At 39.2% G+C, this 21,913-nt stretch overlaps 2 protein-coding genes across 2 annotated transcripts; one reads left to right on the top strand and one right to left on the bottom strand.

The window, feature by feature from the left end:
* Positions 1-45: 45 nt before the first annotated feature.
* Positions 46-2,450, bottom strand: LOC144847515 (ribonuclease kappa-B-like). The gene is made up of 2 exons (XM_078703917.1): positions 2,186-2,450; positions 46-1,861 (listed from the first exon to the last, which is right to left on the bottom strand). Exons 1-2 carry the CDS (start codon positions 2,255-2,257, stop codon positions 1,640-1,642), a joined length of 294 nt encoding a protein of 97 aa, XP_078560043.1. The 5' UTR covers positions 2,258-2,450; the 3' UTR covers positions 46-1,639.
* Positions 2,451-2,529: 79 nt separating this feature from the next.
* On the top strand, positions 2,530-21,670 carry LOC144847507 (pleckstrin homology domain-containing family F member 2-like). Its single transcript, XM_078703907.1, has 9 exons — positions 2,530-2,772; positions 3,273-3,337; positions 4,339-4,476; positions 8,030-8,093; positions 8,616-8,741; positions 9,249-9,355; positions 9,967-10,129; positions 17,817-17,917; positions 18,381-21,670. Exons 1-9 carry the CDS (start codon positions 2,757-2,759, stop codon positions 18,417-18,419), a joined length of 819 nt encoding a protein of 272 aa, XP_078560033.1. The 5' UTR covers positions 2,530-2,756; the 3' UTR covers positions 18,420-21,670.
* The last annotated feature ends 243 nt before the right edge of the window (positions 21,671-21,913 follow it).

Below are 21,913 nucleotides of genomic sequence, written 5' to 3'. Positions count from 1 at the left end.
AACAAACAAATGTAAATAGCATAAAACTTTGTAAAGAAACAGAAATGATACTGGATATAACCAACACTGTGTTGGCTTTTTATTTGATTCATCGTATAATACATACTTATGCAGATTATTACATTTATTATATTTCACCTGAGACAAGGTTAAAACATAGTGAACTGAGTATGTTTATGTTGTGATGTCTCAACATGGGTTCCAAAGTTTTACAGAAACACATCTGGCTTGCTGACTGAATTGTATTATTGTTAAAAGAACCACTCAAAGATTGCAGTATCATAAAGAGTTTACTAACACAATACAACTTTCGGTTAATCCACCCAGCATTGTTAAACCATGGACCTATAAAATGTATAGGTCCATGGACCTATAAAATGTATAGGTCCATGGTTAAACTCTACAATTACTGTATAATGCAACATTGTATATAACCTTTATGCGTTATTGGTGTAACATAGTAAATTCACCAATGGTTGTGAATAAAATAATGTTCCCATCAAGCACTCTATTACAAGTATCATTCACATCACAAACCATTTTCACCAATGACGTTTACATTAAACATATTTCAAACTAAAATCCGACTTAAATATATAGCTATATAATTAATTTACCAAACATTCTATACAAACTTTGTAATTACAAATACCATGGAATGAGGTAAACACATTCAGATGGTTTGTCTAACGTTACAACCCTCTCGATAGGCCTACATAATAATGATATACAGTACTATTTTAATTATTACAACCTATTTATTACACAAAATATACATTATAGTTTAATAGATTGCATACCATAGTGACTATACTAAATGTTTATAGTTTTAAGGAGAAAACTAAAACTAAAAAAAATACATAACTAATCAGTCATCAGAACAAGGAATGTTTTGGATCATCTTAAGCATAGACTAACATAATGTCTTAAAATTAGTTGAGTGCAATGGTGGGGTAGGCTAGTAATGTACCATTACAGTACCATTCTGCTGCTGTATAAGAAAAAATAACATAATAATCTAAACCAAAACACATTTTCATAATAGATTCATACAATTATAACGTTTATTATTACGGTAATTGTACATTTTGATTTTACCCAACATAAACCCATATATATATATATTTAATTTTTACATCCAACAAAATGAAAATGTTCAGTAACAGAACTTGATTTTGTTAGAGGTCGGTGAGAGAGTAGTTTACCACAATTAGTTTATGGGATTTGAATGCATACCACTCAACCACAAAATGTTCCATTCATAACTGCATATCATAATATTGCTACTTAATTAACAGTATTTTAATATGGCCATCCATTACTTTATTCATTAAACGTCCTGATGAAAGAAATCTGGTCACACTCAAACAACAAACAGCGCCACCTATCCAAGCACCATCTATTACTATAATTTAAATAATCACCAAAAATATTTGAATGATTTTTTAGCCATTTTTTCCTCGCAATCAGTAAAACATGTGCTTTCTAAATTAAAATACCATAAGCTATCAATCCTTTTACTGAGGCTGTTGTAGAAATTATTCAAATTAAAAAACATAAATGTTTCTGCCCGAAAGTGGTCTTAAATTGGAAGAGGAAGAAGACACATGCACAATACTGTAAATAAACTAATCCTTGTTTAATTGACCTGGTACTGTGGTTTTCGATTTGAGTAAAATTGGTGAGCCGATGCGAAAAAGGTTAGGACGTACAAGGCAGCGGCTATAAAGCAGTTGACCGCCACCTTGTGGTACGCTTCTTCTAGTTTTTCCTTAGTTAATTCTTCAGTTCCATTCAAGTCTACTTTGACGTCTTCTATAAAGGTTACAGCATTCATTTCAAAGAAAATACCAAGTAAAAGCTGAAAAAAACATGAAAAGGACATTTTAGAAACTAAATCTTAAATTCGCTTCCACGCCTGAAGGAACAAACAATACATAAACCTTAATTTCCTAATTATAAGGTTAGGCCTATTTATTATTATTTTTAAAGATTCACTTTAGATTAGGCACATTTAATTGTGTTCTGGTATTGGTAATAGGCCTAGGCCTAGTTAGTACAAATTACATACGTCCTAAGCCCCTAAGTCTAGCCTAGCATAAGCATACAAGACTATACCTAGCCCTCTCAACACATACAATTATCTCTAGCCTAGGCCTAGCCTTCATACGCTTACTATACTTACCAGCATCACAACACCCCAGACACTCAATATCAAACAGCACGTCGACAATTTTGGGCCACAAAACTTCGCCATTGTCCTTAAAAAATAATTAGCTGTATAAACAAAAACTTAATTTGGCCTATGAGGCATGTAAATCTGCACTTGTATTTTGTTTACCAGATGTTTGGTCGTTCTTTTAGGCCGTTTCATGAACCACAAACAGAGCTAGGCCACCGAAAAATCTTTCGAGAAAATTGACCTTACGTCGATCATGTGACAGTACTGTGTCAGCCTCCCTCTCTCTTTTTTCGTCATCAATGATGGACATCCCCAGTGTATGTGACGTAATTGATTTTACTTCTGCCCTAATTTCCGCAACTTCCCTTTTTAATCACACCCTTCAATTTTTGTACAAGATAGCTTTAGAAAGACGAATAATAAAACAGTAGTTTGCTTTAAAATATGAGTGTAATGAAGTTGTGAAAGTGCTATTTTATTAACTATATTGAGAGTAGGAATTTGCTTTACGTTGGATGGAAAACTGAGAGAAAAACATCAGTTCAATCACGTGACTGCATAATTACTTTCCAAAATGGTGGACCGACTGGGTAAGTTTAGGAAGTTTTCTGGACTTCCTGGGTTTAATAATTGAAACCAAATTAAGGCAATAGTTAACAACCGTGTCTTATGTATGTATTGTTAGCATGTGTTAATTTATTTATACTTGGGTGCGATAGCTAAGAAGGTAACCTTTTTATTTGTGTAGTAAACTTTAGGCTGGATCGACAGTTGTTACCACAAACACACAGTTCTCACGGTCTATTGCTGGTTTGTGCCCCACAACAGTTTCTCTGTTTATGATGGGTTGGTTACCCGTAGACAAGGCTTAGCATTCTAGGGGACCTATTATTATATGCCTGTGCAAAATATATCAATTGATATTAAGCACTAACCTAGATTTTATTCCAACAAGGCCAAGTTTCATTTATTCTGCATTAAAACAATCATTTTAAATAAATTTTAAACAAAAATGATATTATAAAATAATAAATTACAGTAAAAATAAATTAAAATAATTATATAATTTTTATTTTTCATTGTTGTATAGTAAATAGTGAAGCCAATCAACGTCGAATAACACATGTAGACCAATGCTTTGGTGGCTCAAAACAAGTAAGTATGGTAGCTATGCTAAGTATACATTTAGCATAGACTGTGTAGTTTTAGTACTCTATTCTAGTCTATTTAATATAAAATTATATCTTTATAATTTATGTATTTAGGAAAAAAATATGAGTATAATATAAGTTTCTCACCATGGGTTACGCAAACAGTAAACATAAATGTATCATACAATAATAATACTAATAGTTCATTCTAATATAGCGCATATAAGCAAGCTCTCAATGCGCTGCACATTAATTAAAGAATTATAGAAATTTATATTTATATTTTTTTATGTAAAAATATTAAAACCTAAGTTTAGTCAGGATACTGATAAGCATTTTAAATTTGCATACTTAAATATAATTTTTAGGTCATGATATAAAATATTTTATTAGAAACTACCACTTTATGATGCAGGAATATGCCAAAAATGTATTTCAATGCTTTTCTTTAATTTAAATTAAAGAAAAGCATTGAAATACATTTTTGGCATATTCCTGCATCATAAAGTGGTAGTTTCTAATAAAATATTTTATATCATGACCTAAAAATTATATTTAAGTATGCAAATTTAAAATGCTTATCAGTATCCTGACTAAACTTAGGTTTTAATATTTTTACATAAAAAAATATAAATATAAATTTCTATAATTCTTCTGACCTTCATGATAGGAAATTAGAAACATCCAAGTTTAATTTACAAGCACATTCCAAGCTTGTCTTGAATGTGCAGAATGTTAAGCTCTGTCTACACTATCAAACTAGTGTGATGTACCCAAATATGGTAGCGATATACCCAAATATGGTAGTGGTATTACATCATGTCCATATATGGGCACATCACATTTTTTTGTCACATAAAGTTTGATAGTGTAGACAGAGCTTTACATTAAAATTATTAAAAAAATAGATAATAGAAATAGTCACTACTCATTCTATATCATCAATATTCAATCAAATGCAATATAGTCTGTCTATCCAGCTAATATTTGATTCATTTTTTGTAGACATTGGCCGTTCCTGGCAGAGTGCTAGTTGGTGAGGGCGTCCTAACAAAGATGTGTAGAAAGCGAGCGAAAGCAAGGCAATTTTTTCTCTTTCATGATATTCTAGTTTACGGAAATATTGTAATAAATAAGAAAAAAGTGAGTAGAAAAAGCATGTTGCTTGATTTTAGTTTTATAATCAGGCTTGTATCCAGAGGTTCTATTAATAGCAACAACTACCTCACCAGACTAAACAAGGAGTGATAAACAACTCTTTGTTTTCCTACCTATCTTGTAGTTCATCTTTATATTAAGTCAGTCTAGATTAGGAAGGTGACATGTCAAACCCGCACCTTCTCCGCTGCACCTCCCCCCCCCTCTCTTCTTTCGTATACACATAAGCATTATTCAATAACAGCAATTAAAACATTTAGGCTGGTATTCATGAAAGGGGACTATCTTTAGTCCTGGACTATCCTTAGTCCTGGACTATCTAGTCCAGGACTAAGGATAATCCTGGACTATCCTTGATATCGTATTCATGAAACCTGGACTAACTAGTCCTGGATTAAGCCATGGAAAATTACAGCAGCTAGGTGGTCCATGATGTTTCCTTCTAAACTTGTTCTAAACACGCTAGCATTGCATTCGCGTACTACGCGTCCAGGGTATAATTTACCCTGCACAAGTTCAACTAGAGGTCAGATTATAGGTTCTGCACACACAGTACGTGTACACGTGTGACAGATGCCTGATGAATAAATAGTAACATAAAACAACCAATTTTGCCATTAAACCAGAAGCATAAATGAAATTATTGGAAAACAAAGTAAGTCTTGAATATTTAAAGAAGACTCTTGTGTAATTTTATTTGAAATTGAATTTTAAGGCGAACTTCAGGCCTAGCATATGCCTAGCTAGCTAGCCTAGTAGTAGTAGGCCTACCTTGACATTGTTGGCCTAGCCTACCTCTCCCTACCTAGACTAGCCTAGGCGCAACTACTATCTAGGCCTAGTATTCCTACCCACTATTCTACCTATAGTCCTAGGCCAACACTAATTTCACTAAAAATATGGCCTATTACCTAGGCTAGTTCCAGTAGTAACTACTGTCTACTCTTTTCTTTAGATCTAGACTAGCCTAGGCCCTAGCTAACTACTAGACCTATATTATATATAGGAGGATTATAGGCAGACTCCTTCTACTACTGCTACTACTAGTAGTAGTGCTACTATCCAAAGGGCTAGTACTGGGCCTAGTAGTAGTATTTTTTTATATTTTGTTTAAAAAAATGGATGCATCATTTGTTATTAATTGATCTGTTACAGTAGGTTGATTCATAATAATATTATATGATTAAATTAAAAAAAACTAGGCCTAACCTAGCTAGCTGCAACCTTGTCCATCTAGTTCCTACTACTAGACTAGAGAGTAGAGCAATAGCCTGCCTTCTACTAGCTACTGACCAGGGTAGTCTCTCCTGGTAGTAGGCATAACAATAACATATGCATTATTTAATTGAAGATCTGTGTTCCATAAGATTTAAAATGAGATAACACAATATTTATTGTAAATTACCTTTTTTTTATCTACACAGATTTTCAAGTCAGCAAGGCATCAACATTGTTTAAAGACTGATTAAATTAAATACTGTTATTAGGACTATACTACTATTTTCATTGTTGGAGCTGTGGTTGCAAAGGTATAAACTGCAGAATTGAGAATTGGACATAAATAATTCAAGACAAGTCACATGATGACCATCTTTAAGTAACAAAACTATTTATTTTGATGACAATTGTATATAATATATATTTCAGTCAGGAATTATTTATCTAAATAAAAGTTGGACAGAATGCTGTGATCTGGTAATAATATGGTATTTGAATTTATTTATTTACTGTTTTTGAATAAAACAATAGAGTAATTTAAAAAGTTTCATATGTGGTTTTTATATGGATTTTCTTATTTTCATTTATTACTACACAAGTACAACTTGCTAAAACGTATACAATTGTTTGATAGTCCTGTTTCTCTCTGCATGATTATTGTGCTCCATCCAGGTTTGTTAGCAATTGTATCTAAAAAAAAAAAATTTAAATAATGTTCAATTACATCCAAACAGCTTTACAACTGAAAGACAGTACAGATAATAGCGGTAGACGATAGACAATCGCTAGCCCTGGCCAATAAAGACTGTAGGCTTACAAGCCTAGATAATTTGTCACAATACTCCACTTCATTTTTGTACTCGAATAATTATGATAAAAATCTAGAGAGGCCTAGTTAATTAGTAGTAGGCCTAGGCTACTACTAGGTACTAGCTAGCTAGGCTTACTAAATACTAGACTGCGGCCTAGTTAATAGCTAGCTAGGCTATATCCATCTATCATCATTTTTAACAAAAATTATAACAATGTAAAATATATTACAAATTAAGATATATAAAGTGATTTACATCTTTAAAAAAAGTTAAATGTGCGCTTAATGAACAACAAATCATTTTAACACTAGCAGTATAGGGTGGTTGCTAGGCAATATCGCCCTAGGCAAGCGCTGTCAGAATTGAAACTGTGGGCCTAGCTTTTGGGCCTAGTGTAGTGAAAACTCCCTTATATAATAATGGGTCGACCCAAGGTGTGACCCGAGGTCACGTGCGTTACTGACCGGTGCCGTAGCGGCCTCTTTGAACGCATGACATTGGACGGAACGGACGTAAATCGTGACTAGGCCTAGGCCTATGCTGTATCACTATCAGCCATACGCACGTTCCCTGGTGTTAGATATACACTAGCCTATAGCCAGCAGGGTCTCCTGTGTAAGCTTCCCGGCCTAGACTGAGCGGTATATAAGCCAGTTCTACGGTAATATTGGTGGAACAACAGGTATTCACTGTGATTGAATAGGTTATAGGCCTATGTATATATATAGTTTAAGCCTCATTGCTACTATTACGAGGTACGAGCCACAAGGGGTCAAGCTCAACCCTACTAGCCTAGCTAGTACTGTGGGATTGCTCACCGGGTAGCCACACACATACACAGCAACGGAATTAAAGTACGTTTAGTCCTCCTAGGCTGGCCTGTGTGTTTATCACTACCAGCAGCCACACACCGGAGTGGACTGTTCTCCACTGTACTCTTCCGTGTATAACACTACATCTCGGCTACCAGGGGGCAAGAGACCAGTCCCGCCTAAAAGGTAAGCTGGTACGCCTTGTGTAATAATTGTAGTAGCTTCGCACTCTCGGCCGATTCACAACACTAGATTAAACACACTAAATTAACTTACTAAATATAATTTTTTTACTTTCTAAAGTACTTTATTATATTAAATATACGTTATATTTACTAATTTGATACAAATAAAAATGATTAATAATATTTTGTTTCTTAAATATGGTTTTAAAGTTGTCACACTTGTAACCTACCTTACCTTAGGCCGCCATTTTTTTCGAGCTATTCTTGAGATAGTCCAGGACTAACTTTCTTAAACCTACCCCTTGGGTGGACTATCTTTTGCCGGTTTTAGTCCAGGTTTAGTCCAGGTTTAGTCCAGGACTAAAGATAGTCCCCTTTCATGAATACCATTTCAAAATAGTCCAGGACTAAATCCAGAGATAGTCCAGGACTAAAGTTAGTCCCCTTTCATGAATACCAGCCTTAGTATTTATAAATATGTCACAGCCTAATTGTTTATTATGTTTTGCAGTATAACAAACAACATATTTTACCGCTGGAAGATGTGCGACTAAAATCTATTGAAGATGAGGGAAGTAAGTACATAATAGTAGAGTTTATTAATTACGGGGAAATGTACACTATATAATTAAAAAGAACCTATTAAAAATATGCCTCGACCACTATGTAATCAAAACTTTTATTTAGTTACATCCATAAATTGACAATCGCGTATTCTGTAATATGCACTAAGGAAGACAATTTAGTTTGTAAGATTGTGAACATTAAAGCCTTGTCTACACTATCAAACTTTATGTGACAAAAAAATGTGATGTGCATATACTGTATATGAACAAGATGATGTCATATCACTACCATAATTTGGGCATATCACACTTTTTTTGTCAAACTAGTTTGATAGTGTAGACAGAGCTTTAGGGTCACAATAAAAATTAGATGTACAGTATTTTGTTATTTGTGTTAACACTAACAGCTTTAAAAGCAATTGTCCAAATGCATATTATTACATAAGTGCTGAAAGCCAGTAAAACACCAATCAAATTAATTTGTAACAAATAGAAAATGAAAGATGGATGATTGTTTATATTTGTTTACAGATCAGAGGAACGGCTGGCAGATTATTAGTACTAATAAATCATTCTCAGTGTACGCTGCAACAGCCACAGAAAAATCTGAATGGATGGCACACATCAATAAATGTATTTCAGATCTTATAGTTAAAAGTAAGTTGATTGATATAGTAGGTTGGTGGGGGTCAGTCAGCATAGTTTGTTCCACCCAATGCAACCTATTTTAAAGCTTTGTCTACACTATCAAACTAGTTTGACAAAAAGCGTGATGTGCCTAAATGTGGTAGTGATATGCCCAAATATGGTAGTGATATGACATCTTGTCGATATAATGGGCACATCACATTTTTTTGTCACATAAAGTTTGATAGTGTAGAGCTTAAGAGCATCTAACCAGCTCACTATAAGAAGAAAGTTGATGATGATCTTGTAATACTTGTAATATAATTATAACTATTACCTAACTTAAACCTAAATATATATCTGTGTTATAAGATCTAAAACCATGACTCAAAATATAGGAATGTGTACATTTAGTATACATGGTTTAAACAATGCATGCTTAGCCAATCAGCTATGATTACACATGTAAACACAGGTGTTTATGTCTGCCTTACAAGATTATGTTACTAGTCTAGCATTACTAATTTATTGTTTAAGGTGGGAAGAAGCCAGCTACAGATTTATGTCCTGTTTGGGTTCCTGATCAAGATGCTTCGTCGTGTATGAACTGTGATAAGACAAAGTTTACAACACTGAATCGAAGAGTGAGTATATCATCGCCTAAATGCTGTTAAGCTCTGTCTACACTATCAAACTTTATGTGATGTACCCAAATGTGGTAGTGATATTCCCAAATATGGTAGTGATATGACATCATCATGTCAATATATAGGCACATCACATTTTTTTGTCACGTTTGATAGTGTAGACAGAGTGTTAAATATCTATTGTGGCAAATTAACTTAACCTTATCTATACTTGTATTGGATATTACATATTTGCCTATTCAGCACTGGAAATAGCTAAACAGCTCATGTGTTAGTATACTCAGTTTAGTAGCATGTTTTGAAATGTGTAGGTTTGCTAAAAATTCCATATACAGCTGCATTGCAATACATCTTTAACTTAGCAGAATATAAGGCTGTGTGAGATTAGTTTTTGATCAGCAATGTGATCTCCCTAAAACCTTGTCTACACTATCAAACTTTATGGGACAAAAAATGTGATGTGCCCATATATGGACATGATTATGTCATATCACTACCATATTTGGCAATATCAGTGCCATATTTAGGCACATCATACTTTTTTTGTCAAACTAGTTTGATAATGTAGACAGAGCTTTATAATTACAACTTTCTGTCTTGTATTGCAGCATCATTGTAGGAAATGTGGACGTGTAGTTTGTGGTACATGCTCTACTAAAAAGTTTTTGTTGCCGACTCAATCATCTCGACCCCTGCGTGTATGCGACACATGCTATGATCAACTATCAACAGGGAAGGCCTCACAAATGGATGCTGTTAATCCTCCAGCTGGTATGTTACTTTAGTTTAACCTTTGACCTATTTAACTTTACTGAGCATAACAATTTACTTTGGCTTTATTTGGCATCCCTTGATTTATTCCTTGATTTATGTTGGTTACGACTGGGCTACTCAGCTATAGGCTGTGTTCAGACTTAAAGGGGGATTCTGGGTTTAAAATTGCTTTTAAATATCGTTTATTTATTAAATAAAAAATATTATAACAATATAGACATGTCAGAATGAAGAAGTAATAACGAGAAATTAAAAAATTAAATTTCATATACATTTTAGGGTAAATTCATGGAAAGTCTGTTTTTCAGCAGCTTAGGGAAGCTCATTAATATTCATGAGATATTCACAAAATCACGTCATCAGTGGATTCCAAACTCGCGACGTCATGTACGTTGTGTTTGGCAACTAATTTACATCTCTCTCCCCTGTCAAACCACGACCACCCGATCATTGTGAAATACATTTTTTGTAGATTTTCTAAGCTAGGCCTAAAGTGTAATAATAACAGTAGTAGCATATATTTGTCTATATCGTGCCTAGCTTACCTGTATAAACCGACAATAGCCCGTGCTCTCCAGAGGGAGGGCTTAGATACGAAAGTGAAAAGTTCTTAGAACACCCCTGTATTATAATGGACCAGTCCGCAACCACGCCCTCATGTGGGAACGTACCAACGTACCACCGTCATCATTTTCTTTCGTAACGTGAGAACGTTACGACGTGTGAGAAAAGGATACGCTAAGTGTTAGCCTTGTTGTACATTGTACATGCTATACTAGCCTACTTACTTAGAACGCCTTATAGGAACGCCGGTTGCAGTACAGCTTTGGATAGTTTGCTACTGTAGATCGTTTTTTGTTTTGGATCCGTTTCAAATCGGGGTCTTCCTTATTTCGGGAGAAATAAGAAAGATTGAAAGAAGGAAATACCAGTTTTATTGGATTTTAGGCCGCTCAACGGCCACGCTACCAAACACAAAGGAAAGGAATTTGCATTGTCACCTGCCTCACCTGAGGCGTGGACGCACTGTTGCGTGAGACAACAACAAAGGTTGTATTGTTCCTTATCTTGCTAGGTTGCGTGCTGTGTCCGCCGATATGCCTAAGTCTGAGTGTTTGCAATGCAGGGGCCAGCGTGCGATGGTCAAGTGGGACCGCCACTTGCTGTGCATTCACTGCCGCACCTGCAGTCAGGAGTCGCCGTGCGACATTTGTGTTCATTGGACGGCTTCGCGGTTTCGGACGTTGCCTCGTCCGTCGGGGCGTGCGCGGGTGGTAGACCCCGCACCCGCGGAGGTTCAGGTGGAGCCCCCGGCCCCGCTAGTAGAAGAGACCGAAGCGCCGGAAGTTTTGCCGGACGCGCCTGCAACGGCCGCTGCGCCTCCACCGCAGAGTAGTACGCAGGACGAAGGTTTGTCCCCGGCCGTACTGGAGGCAATCGCAGCAGCGGTGCGAGCTCTACCGAGGGAGGCTGTGCCCTCGGCATCCTCGCTTAATTATCCCCCTGTGCCAGTACTGCCTCCGCAGTACTTTCAAGGTCGAGAAAGGACGGACCCATCGCCGGATGCCGGTGGGTACGACAGTGACATGACCATGACTTCACTGCCTAGTGAAGACCGCTCCGAGGCTGCACAGGGCGGAGACGGACTGCAGGCTCTAGTAAATCGTGTGGTTCCTGCTGTACTTTCGTACATTGGTGTAGAGTTCGCTTATGACGCTCCGACGCCCGCGCCGGCTTCGAAGAGATACTCTACCTTTGGAGTGCGTGCTCCATTGAAGCGGGTCGCGACTTGTCCAGTTGCGCCGCTGGATCCCGAACTTGTCGCTAGGGTAGAGGCTATAGCGAAGGAGCCTAAGACCCGTAGGGCTGCACCGCAAGACCTCGCAGCAGCCTTCCCGCTTCCGCAGGACCAATTTCTACGCTACGTATCGGCACCACCGATCCCGGATGCAGCGAAAGAACGTGCGCGCGAGGATCAAGGTCTCGACGCCAACGGCAGATTTCTGTCTCCTTCGGCCGCAAAGACAGAGGAGGCGCTAATCGCGGTCGACCGTGGCGCACGCGAGACATTAAGAACAGTCTCGATGTCGGGTTACCTTCTGTCGTTCCTCGCGGATCCGGACCATCCACGGCACCTTGACGCGGACGTGATCTGCTTGCTTCAACAGATTACGGGCCTGGTCGCGGACCAACAGGCGACGATTGCATTGACCTCAGCCGCCGCGCGGAGAGTCAATTGCCTCCAGGCCACGGACATCGCGCCCGCGCACTACCGCCGCTTCACAACTAGCGAGTCGTTCGGTGCTGTGGATCTCTTCTTCGGGAATTTCGCCGAGAAGGAAGACAAGTGGGCTCGCGAGCGAGAGGCACGTCGCGAGACGAGATCGCGTTTCCCGAAACGCCAAGCGAGTCGTTCGCACTCGCGTCCAAAGCCTCCAGCCCCACTGCCGGTGGTGCCATCGCACGCTATCTCACATCCGCCGCCGTCGGTCCATAATCAGTCTGAGGTTGGGCAGACTCCTGGGCCGTCGCGTCCCCGTAATTCCCGCCCCGCGCGTGGCGGTAGGCCGGGTAGGGGAGCACGTCGGGACCGCGGTTCGCGTCGTGGTGACCGCAGGTACCGGTGACGTGCAGGCGAGGTCCGTGCCGTCGGGGGCCGGACCAGTGGGAGGTCGCCTCCTACGGTTCGTCCGAGAGTGGGAGAAGCTGATGGTAGACAGCTGGATTCTCTCCACACTAAGCTACGGCTACCGCATAGAATTTACGAGCCCTCCAGTGTGTGGAGGTCCTCGTCCGACCACAATCCCCAAAGATCCAATAAAGCAACGAGCGCTTATGGACGGGATTGCCGCGTTGCTCCAAAAAGGAGCCGTAGTAAGGGTCGAAGAACATCATGCGGGCTCGGGCCACGAATCAACCGTATTCTTAACCGAAAAGTCCTCGGGAGACTGGCGACCAATTCTAAATCTAAAACGTCTGAACAAACGATTTATTCGGCCCCGCAGGTTTCGGATGGAGACAGTCTCATCGATCCTGTTAGGGCTAAGACGAGGAGACTGGGCCGCATCGATAGATTTAAAAGATGCGTATTTTCACGTACCAATCGCAAAAGAAGACCAGCGTTGGTTACGGTTTCGAATCAACAATTGTCTCTACCAGTTCGTCGTGATGCCGTTCGGCCTATCAACGGCTCCGCGCGTGTTCACACGCATCGTCCGAGCGCTCGGTGCGTTCTTTCACAAGCACGGCATTCGCATATTCATGTATCTAGACGACTGGTTAATCGTGGCTCAGTCCAAGGACCGGCTGGTGAGCAGTCTCAATTTCGTCCTTCTCGTAACGGAACGTGTGGGGTTCTTAGTGAACCGGGAGAAGTCGTGCCTGGTGCCGACTCAACATCCCATTTATCTCGGAGCGCAGATAGATCTCGTGTCGGGCAGAGTGTGCCCCTCACAGAAACGGGTAATCAAAGCCCTTGCTGCTATACAAGGCCTGATTACTGCTTCCGCTCCGACAGCATACGACTGGCTGAGAACGCTAGGTTTCCTAGCCAGCTTTGTAGATCTAGTTCCGTTTTGTCGGCTACGGATGCGGCCGCTGCAACTTCATCTGTTAGCCTTCTACCGGCCAGGTTCAGACTCGCTAGACAAAGTGGTCCCGATGTCGGCGTTCATTATAACGCACTTCCAATGGTGGCTAACGGACGACCGATTGTTAGTGGGCAAATCAATTCAGAGATCGATTCCGGACATCCGAATAGAAACGGACGCGTCCGAAGCGGGTTGGGGCGGTTGCTCCAACCACAGTCACGTCTCCGGCGTTTGGAATGCCGAGGAGGCGTTAGCCCACATCAATCTATTAGAACTTTGGGCAGTAGACCGAACGTTGAAAGCGCTACTTCCAAACATAACAAATTCACACGTCCATGTCTGCTCGGACAACACAACCGTGGTCGCGTACATCAACCGACAAGGAGGCACGAAGTCTCCGACTCTCTGCTATCACACATGGACGCTCATACACTGGTGCATCGCGCACAGCATAACGCTGACTGCATCGCATATTCCGGGCAGCCAGAATGTAGTCGCGGACACGCTGTCCCGACTCGCCTTACGCCCGACCGAATGGCGTCTGTTGCCGAGCATAGCCAACCAAATATTCGACCACTTCGGGCGGCCGCACATAGATCTGTTTGCGACGTCAGAGAACACGCAGCTCCCGACGTTCTGCAGTCGATACCGGGATGCACGTGCGTGGGCGGTGGATGCCCTGTCCATGTCGTGGGACGGTTTATGGGCATACGCGTTCCCGCCAATATCGATCATACCAATAGTTCTGACTCACATTCAGCGCTTCCGATGCCGAGTTCTGTTGATCGCACCGTTCTGGCCTCGTCAAGCGTGGTATCCGCTTCTGGCCAGTCTTCTTTACGATCACCCGCTGCGTCTTCCGGTCCGCGCGGATCTACTGACGCAAAATCGTGCGAGGTTCTCGACGATCAACCTACAATCCCTGAACCTGACTGTTTGGCCATTGTCAGGGATCAGCTCAGAAACTCGGGCATTCCGGACGGCCCAGCCGCCCTGGCGGCCAAATCTAGAAGACAGTCGACTCTCACCGTCTACAACAGCCGTCTACGACACTTCTTTCGCTGGTGCAGACAAGAAAACGTAGACCCTAAGGCGATATCCTTGGGTCAGATCTGCGCCTTTTTGCACTACCTGTACGAATCAGGCTTACAAGTACGCACGGTGTCAGGCTACCGGTCCGCGATTGCGGCCATTACTCCGCCATTTAAGGATGGCTCGACGGTTTCGACTTCCGCAGTAATCACGCATTTGTTACGCGGTATGTTCAGAGAGCGACCTCCGTCTAAGGTCTTAGTCCCACGTTGGGACGTTAACGTCGTTCTATCCGCACTCACGCGTCCGCCGTTCGAGCCAATGAGCAAGGCTTCGTTATACAATCTGTCGCTTAAGACAGCGTTTCTGGTGGCGTTGTCCTCATGTAAACGCCGAGGCGAGCTGCATGCGCTCACGCTAGAGCCAGGCCATATACGATTTGAGCGGGGCGGAGTCCGGTTAATATTCAGGAAGGACTTTCTGGCCAAGTCCCAGACGTTAAATTTTTCGCCGCCGGCTGTGTTCGTTCCATCAATGTCCGCATTCTCGGGGGTAGTAGAGGACAAATTCTGGTGCCCGGTAAGAGCACTCAAATTCTACATCCACCGTACAGAGACGTTGCGAGAGGGTATATCTCACTTTTTCGTCACATCGGTGCCCCCGTATCGGCCGGCCGCAAAATCCACGATTGCTAACTGGGTCGTGGCAGCGATTCGGGCCGCTTATGAGTCGTCCAGCACTTCGCCGCCGGCACATATGCATGAGGTGCGGGGTGTTGCTACATCCTGGGCGTTGTACGCTGGTGTTTCTGTATCAGACATTATGACAGCGGCATGGTGGCGGACACAGTCTACGTTTACTGCGCATTATTTAAGGGACATTTCTGCAACCATGGCGCCAGTAGCAGCAGCAGTGCTAAAGCCTAGGCTATAGGTATGTACACTTCACTTGCTCTGCTCTTTGTTAACTTACTCCCACCGCCGACTAGTTCTAGTCCGGTGCTAATCTGGCTATTGTCGGTTTATACAGGTAAGCTAGGCACGATATAGACTACACAAACCAGTAGTGGTGTTAGTAGTCTATGAGTGCTAGCTTACCTGTATAAACTCCCTCCCGCCGTCCCCGCAGTCAAGTACGCGGAAAATGATGACGGTGGTACGTTGGTACGTTCCCACATGAGGGCGTGGTTGCGGACTGGTCCATTATAATACAGGGGTGTTCTAAGAACTTTTCACTTTCGTATCTAAGCCCTCCCTCTGGAGAGCACGGGCTATTGTCGGTTTATACAGGTAAGCTAGCACTCATAGACTACTAACACCACTACTGGTTTGTGTAATTTGATTTAATGAAATACAAAATTTAGTACAGATTACTCCATGGTACAGATTATATATAGATTATATACAGTTATACTATTTTTATACCTCGAATAGTTCAGATCGTATATCGGCTTCAAGTACTAGGCTAGGCCTAGCCTAAATCATTTTTTGTCATGGGTGAGAGCCATTCTGACTAGGGATTCCATGCCACGATGGCTACCCTACGTTTTAAAACATTGGGGCCCATCATGGGCCTAGCTAGCCTACTACTAAACGATTGGCCCATAAATAACAAAACTCAGTGGATCCAAACCCATCCTATCAACCAAACTCCTAAACAATCTAAACCTAAAACGTTCTACAAAATCGGCTGTAAATATTAAGGCAAAACAAGGTCCGATCGCCGTCCGCACGTATGGTGTCCCGATCGTCTAAGTAGGCCTAAAATAGGCCTAGTTTACTCTCCAAAAAATAAGATACTGCATCAAGCAAGTAGACCAGGTAGGTAGTAGGAAGGAGACCTGGCCGATCCGGCCCAGTTAAAAATTGAGCTAGCTAGTGTAGTAGACCCTATGCGAATTGATACTACCAGGCCTTTTACTATAGGCTACACTTGTTAAAATTAGCAATACTTATGTTTACAAATATTCCAACTCTCTCATTCGAGCTATGTTATCTATACCATTCCGGTAGGTCGAGTCGACCTTCAATCAAATACTGTACATCGTTTATGTTGTGATTATAAACGGGGTATACTCGACCCGACCAGTTTGGTATTGTATACTGTATCTGTTTATCACGTGACGATGCCAAGCATGGGCAGAGAGAGCACGTGTATCATCGTCTCGCTCCCCTCGCTCAGCAGGAATGTATACGTTACGCTTCATTGATTTTGAAGGCTTTCCCTAAGTCAGTGCGAAAATCGGCAAACGTAAAGTGCAAACATATCTAAGTTTTCACTGTTTTGATAAATTTTCATAGAAAATTGAATTCATAAATGGGAAGACCGACTAAAATTACATCAGATAAGTATAATTTTACAAAAGTAATTGATATGGTTAATGATAACGAGTCGTCGGAAGATTGACCATTTCACGAATTTCCTATTCTGTAACACAGTGTCATATCGCCGTAGCTGCACTTGTAATCTGGCCTCATTTCACAGCCTTCGTTCTGCTTCACTGGGCGCTTATATAAATTGAAACTTTTACCGTTCAAGAGACAAACAAATATATTTTACATTTTTTACTATTCATTTTAAACCCGGAACCCCCCTTTAAACTCAATTACATGTGTAACCTAAATTACTCTTGCGACTAACCAGATGAACTGTTCGGACTACAAAAAAATTACACATGTAAACTGAAAAAATTTACCCATCAGTCATATTTTATGCATCTTTTTATACTAGTAAGGACAAATTGCTCCTTATCTTGTGGTTAATCAGCTTGTGGTTTAAGGAGTAATTGAAAAATCCACCTCATGAGTTGGGTTTTTGAAACAGCTGGTGTATCTCAAAATTTACACCACACGCGACCATTACATGTGTAAATTATTACGTCCGAAAGGGCTCATAGTTGTTATGAGCCTGACCTAACATTAACAAATTGCAAATCAGATCTAAATGAGGTAGGTGGTTAGAACAGGAGGTAACTTTTCACTAGCCCATAGAAATGATGGATGGGTGGGCTATTGTAAAACTGTTCTCTCAACATGCAGTGACATTCTCTCTAATGTTTTTAGGTAGCAAAGCAGCAAGTGAGCCTATTCTTGATCACGACTCATCCGAAGATGACGATGATGACATGGAAGATGAACAGGAAAATTCAACAGAAATTCAACAGGTATACTTTACAAGGATAACATTGTGATGGGCGGGGCTGTTGGGTGGGGACCTCACCTTAAAAAGTTCTCTTCTATCCTAAATCTACCATACTTTAAGGCCTTCCACCAAGCCTAATTTTAATATGATATTCCAAAATAGAGAGATGATGAATGGATACAGTGGATACCTGAGAGAGTAGTGTTTTATTTTTTGACATCCACCCTCTATATTTCTCATTACATCTTTGTACTTACAGTATCCATGTTGGTTACCTGCCATCATCAATGTTTGCACATGCTGTCTTCAGTTTATGATGTCATCATGACATCATTAACAATGTTTGTCCATGCTTTTTTCAGTTTATGATGTCATCATCATGACATCATCAATGTTTGTCCATGCTTTCTTCAGTTTATGATGTCATAGAATGCTCCTGTGTAGGTATAGAGTAATTAATAATAATTTGTGTTTTTTTATTTTAGCCAACTTTCTACGAGGGCACTAATAATGAAGGCCAATGACAGAAGAACGTTTAAAGATTGTTCAAAAGTGTACAGAACCATGTATCTCAAGAAAACACGTTTAAAAAGGAAACACACACACACAGATTGGCACATACTTAAGCAATGTTCATGTGTTTGCATTAAGCTTTATGCTTAAGTATGGTAAGCTTGACACAAACACACTATTTTAGTATGCACCATCTAGGGTTACTACAGTATAGTAATCCTAGCCACCATGTTAACAGTTGTTACTTGCATTGCCTTACTTTTATTATATACTATATTTAAGATTTTGTACTAGAAATTGCAAGTTCACAAACTTTAAAACGAGTGTCTTCCTGTTGTAAGTATATTCAAATTTCTCCTACTTTTAATGGAATGTTTAATAAGATTTGATATGTTAGTTTAACGGACAAAAAGAAATATGTAGTAATACTTAAAAATTATATATATTTCCTTAAATTTATTTACATTGATCTTGTATTCTTTTAAGTATTTCATTCAAAGGAATTTATAAAAAATATGTAGAATTTACTGCGTACTACTTAATGTGAAAATAATTTTACTTAGTATAAGTAAATGTATCATTTTGGACAATTGGAGTGTTAAACGTTTGTCATATCCAAAAATTGTACTCAAACATTTGTATACCTTTGTATGCATGTAGTCTTATCTGCTCTCCCAGGGCTACTCCCTACGGTGACTACCCAGGGCTACTTTCTACGGTGACTACCCAGGGCTACTTCCTACAGTCACTTCTCAGGGATACTCCCTATGGTCACTTCCCAGGACTACTCCCTATGGTCACTTCCCAGGGCTATTCCCTACGGTCACTCCACAGGGCTACTTCCTACGGTCACTTCCCAGGGCTACTCCCTATGGTCACTTCCCAGGGATACTCCCTATGGTCACTCCACAGGGCTACTCCCTATAGTCACTTCCCAGGGCAAATACCTACAGTCACTTCCCAGGGCTACTCCCTATGGTCACTTCCCAGGGAAAATACCTATTCCCACTTCTCAAGGCAAATACCTATGACCACTTCTCAGGGTCACTCCCTATGGTCGCTTCCCATGGCTACTCCATATGCCCATCCCCCAGTGTTACTTCAATTTTTATTTTATAACTGGGTGCAAAATTAATACAAGGGTGCTTGTAAAAACTCTGATAAAACAAAGTTCTATTACCTCTTTTGTATAAAAATGTATAATAAAAATAATGTGGTACATCATACACATTTTTACAATTACAGTATATTATAATTATTTTAATTTGGGTTTTGTTTTATGTACTTTTCTCAGACTGAAAAGAATTTACTATTTAGTGCATTGTATACAAATTAACACCATAAAATTTCATTTTATCAATATTACATCTCACTTTAATACGGTACAGTATTAATGATTTGTTTGCCAAGTATAGTACTTGCTTTGTTTGTTTGTTAACATGTACAATTTTCAAGTTATCCTGAATATTTCGGTGTGAATAGGTATATACTTATTTAAAGAAAATCGGTTCATTGATAACTTTACAAATAGGAAAAGAACTATCTGTATTCTTTTAACATGGGCTGAAATATCAAGCAGTGAGCCCTCTATCTCTGAATATATATACAAATCCAAAGGCAAATTACTGAAAAAAATGACAATGCTGTGGGTATCAGTGGCTGGATCTCAATGGAGATACAAATAAAAAAAGCGAAAAGCTAAATCAAAACGATAAAGTAAACAGCCAGAAAAGTTAGCAGAGCTTTCGGGCAACACTAGCCCTTCATCAGTGCAAGTGAATATATATATATATATATTTTGCCAAGTTTTCACTCAGTTTCTGAGTGCTTTCATTTACTGTACAAAACTGTTCATCAGTTCAATACAAGATGTTTGGGTTATTAAAATATTTTCTGAATTAATTTCTTTGTTAATAGATGTTTAGATCGTCATTATTTAGTCCTATTTCTTTTTTTGTAAACATTATTCCTAAAGGCAATATCTATAATTGTTTAGAGTAATAGTTATACAATATTTAGTAGTAAAAATGTTATTTATTATAAAAATATTATTTCATAATGTATTTCATCAATTTATGTTTGTATGATATAATTGGTGAAACCTGTTTAATTAGAATATATTTTTGCATTTAACGTTTGTTTACATGAGGAAGAATTAGTAAACAAATTGTGGTTTACGCCATCCAATTTTAGCATATTATACAGTCAACTGTAACCGCTCTTAAAATCGGTCGCCTTTGGTTAAGGACAAATGGGTTTTAGGGGCATAAGATGTTGACAATATTTTTAAAGCGCAATTTGTTTTAGCATATTCATAATTTATTTTTGTTTAGGTTGATTTTGGGTTAAATTGTTTAAAATGTGAAAGGGCTAATTATGTATATCAAAAAAACTGAATTAACGAGTTCAAACTAGGCTGCTGTTAACTCTTGCAAAATGTCACTTTTATTTGAAATTGAGTTTAACAGTCAAATCACTGTTGCTAATTGGTAGTGACATATGCAGCACCTGATTGAGTTGTGCGTTCTGTTGAAATTGCAAGGGTAACAGATGCCTAGCTTGAAATTTATAACTTTTATTCAATTTTGTTTCAGTTTAAATAGTGCTAGAATAAGAAGAGTATGAAATGTTTTATATATTATAAATAGCAAGGTGTTTTTGGTCGAGTGGTTCAACACAACTATGCATGAATAGATAGGAGTGCATGCAATACTAAAATACATTAAGCAAGTGCAAGAGTAATACATACATACACACTATATTCAAACTGTAAACTACTAGTCATGATAGAGCAAGAGGTGTGATGAGGCCAGAGTTCAAAACCTGTCTGTACTCTGGATACTTTCCCTCATTGAATGGGATGTATACTCCAAAGGAACATACCATTATTTGAAAGGGTACACCTGCTAACTTTCAGGCATAGTTGGCAGGTATAAAAGGGTAGAGGAACATTCCTGCCAGGACTGAAATCAAACCCTATTCAAGAGTAGAAAGAACTTCAATGTAGCAAAATTATATTAAAAGATATTGAGGAAATTGGTTGGAGGTATTATCACTAATTGTTAAAACTAATTGTGTAAAATCATAATAGTTAATTACTACTAAATTTGTTAAAACACATACAACTAGTATTCAAGGTTGTGTATACTGTATTACACTATTATATTTTTTTGAAATAAGCTTTTCTTTGTCTCATAATTGCATGCATACAATTGAAAGCAAAGATAAACATTCAAAATAAAGTTGACCAAAAGGATTTTAATTCTAGTTCTTTAGTGGTGATATTTAGAGGTGTCAAGTACGTACTTTACTGCATTCCTAGCAAAACTCCGGAGTTTATACTCGCCAGGATGTCAAAATTAGTGTTTTGTATGTTGGGTTAGGAGTTGCACTCTGCTGTAATTCACTGTGTGCATAAAATGCGACATGAAAAATGCATTTGCAAAGATCTGTCTACACTTTCAAACTTTATGTGTCAAAAAAATGTGATGTGCCCATATACAGA

This window comes from Antedon bifida, chromosome 7 (genome assembly GCF_963402885.1).
Source record: "Antedon bifida chromosome 7, ecAntBifi1.1, whole genome shotgun sequence".
NCBI classification, from domain to species: domain Eukaryota; kingdom Metazoa; phylum Echinodermata; class Crinoidea; order Comatulida; family Antedonidae; genus Antedon; species Antedon bifida.
This window is presented reverse-complemented; position numbering and strand designations above follow the sequence as displayed.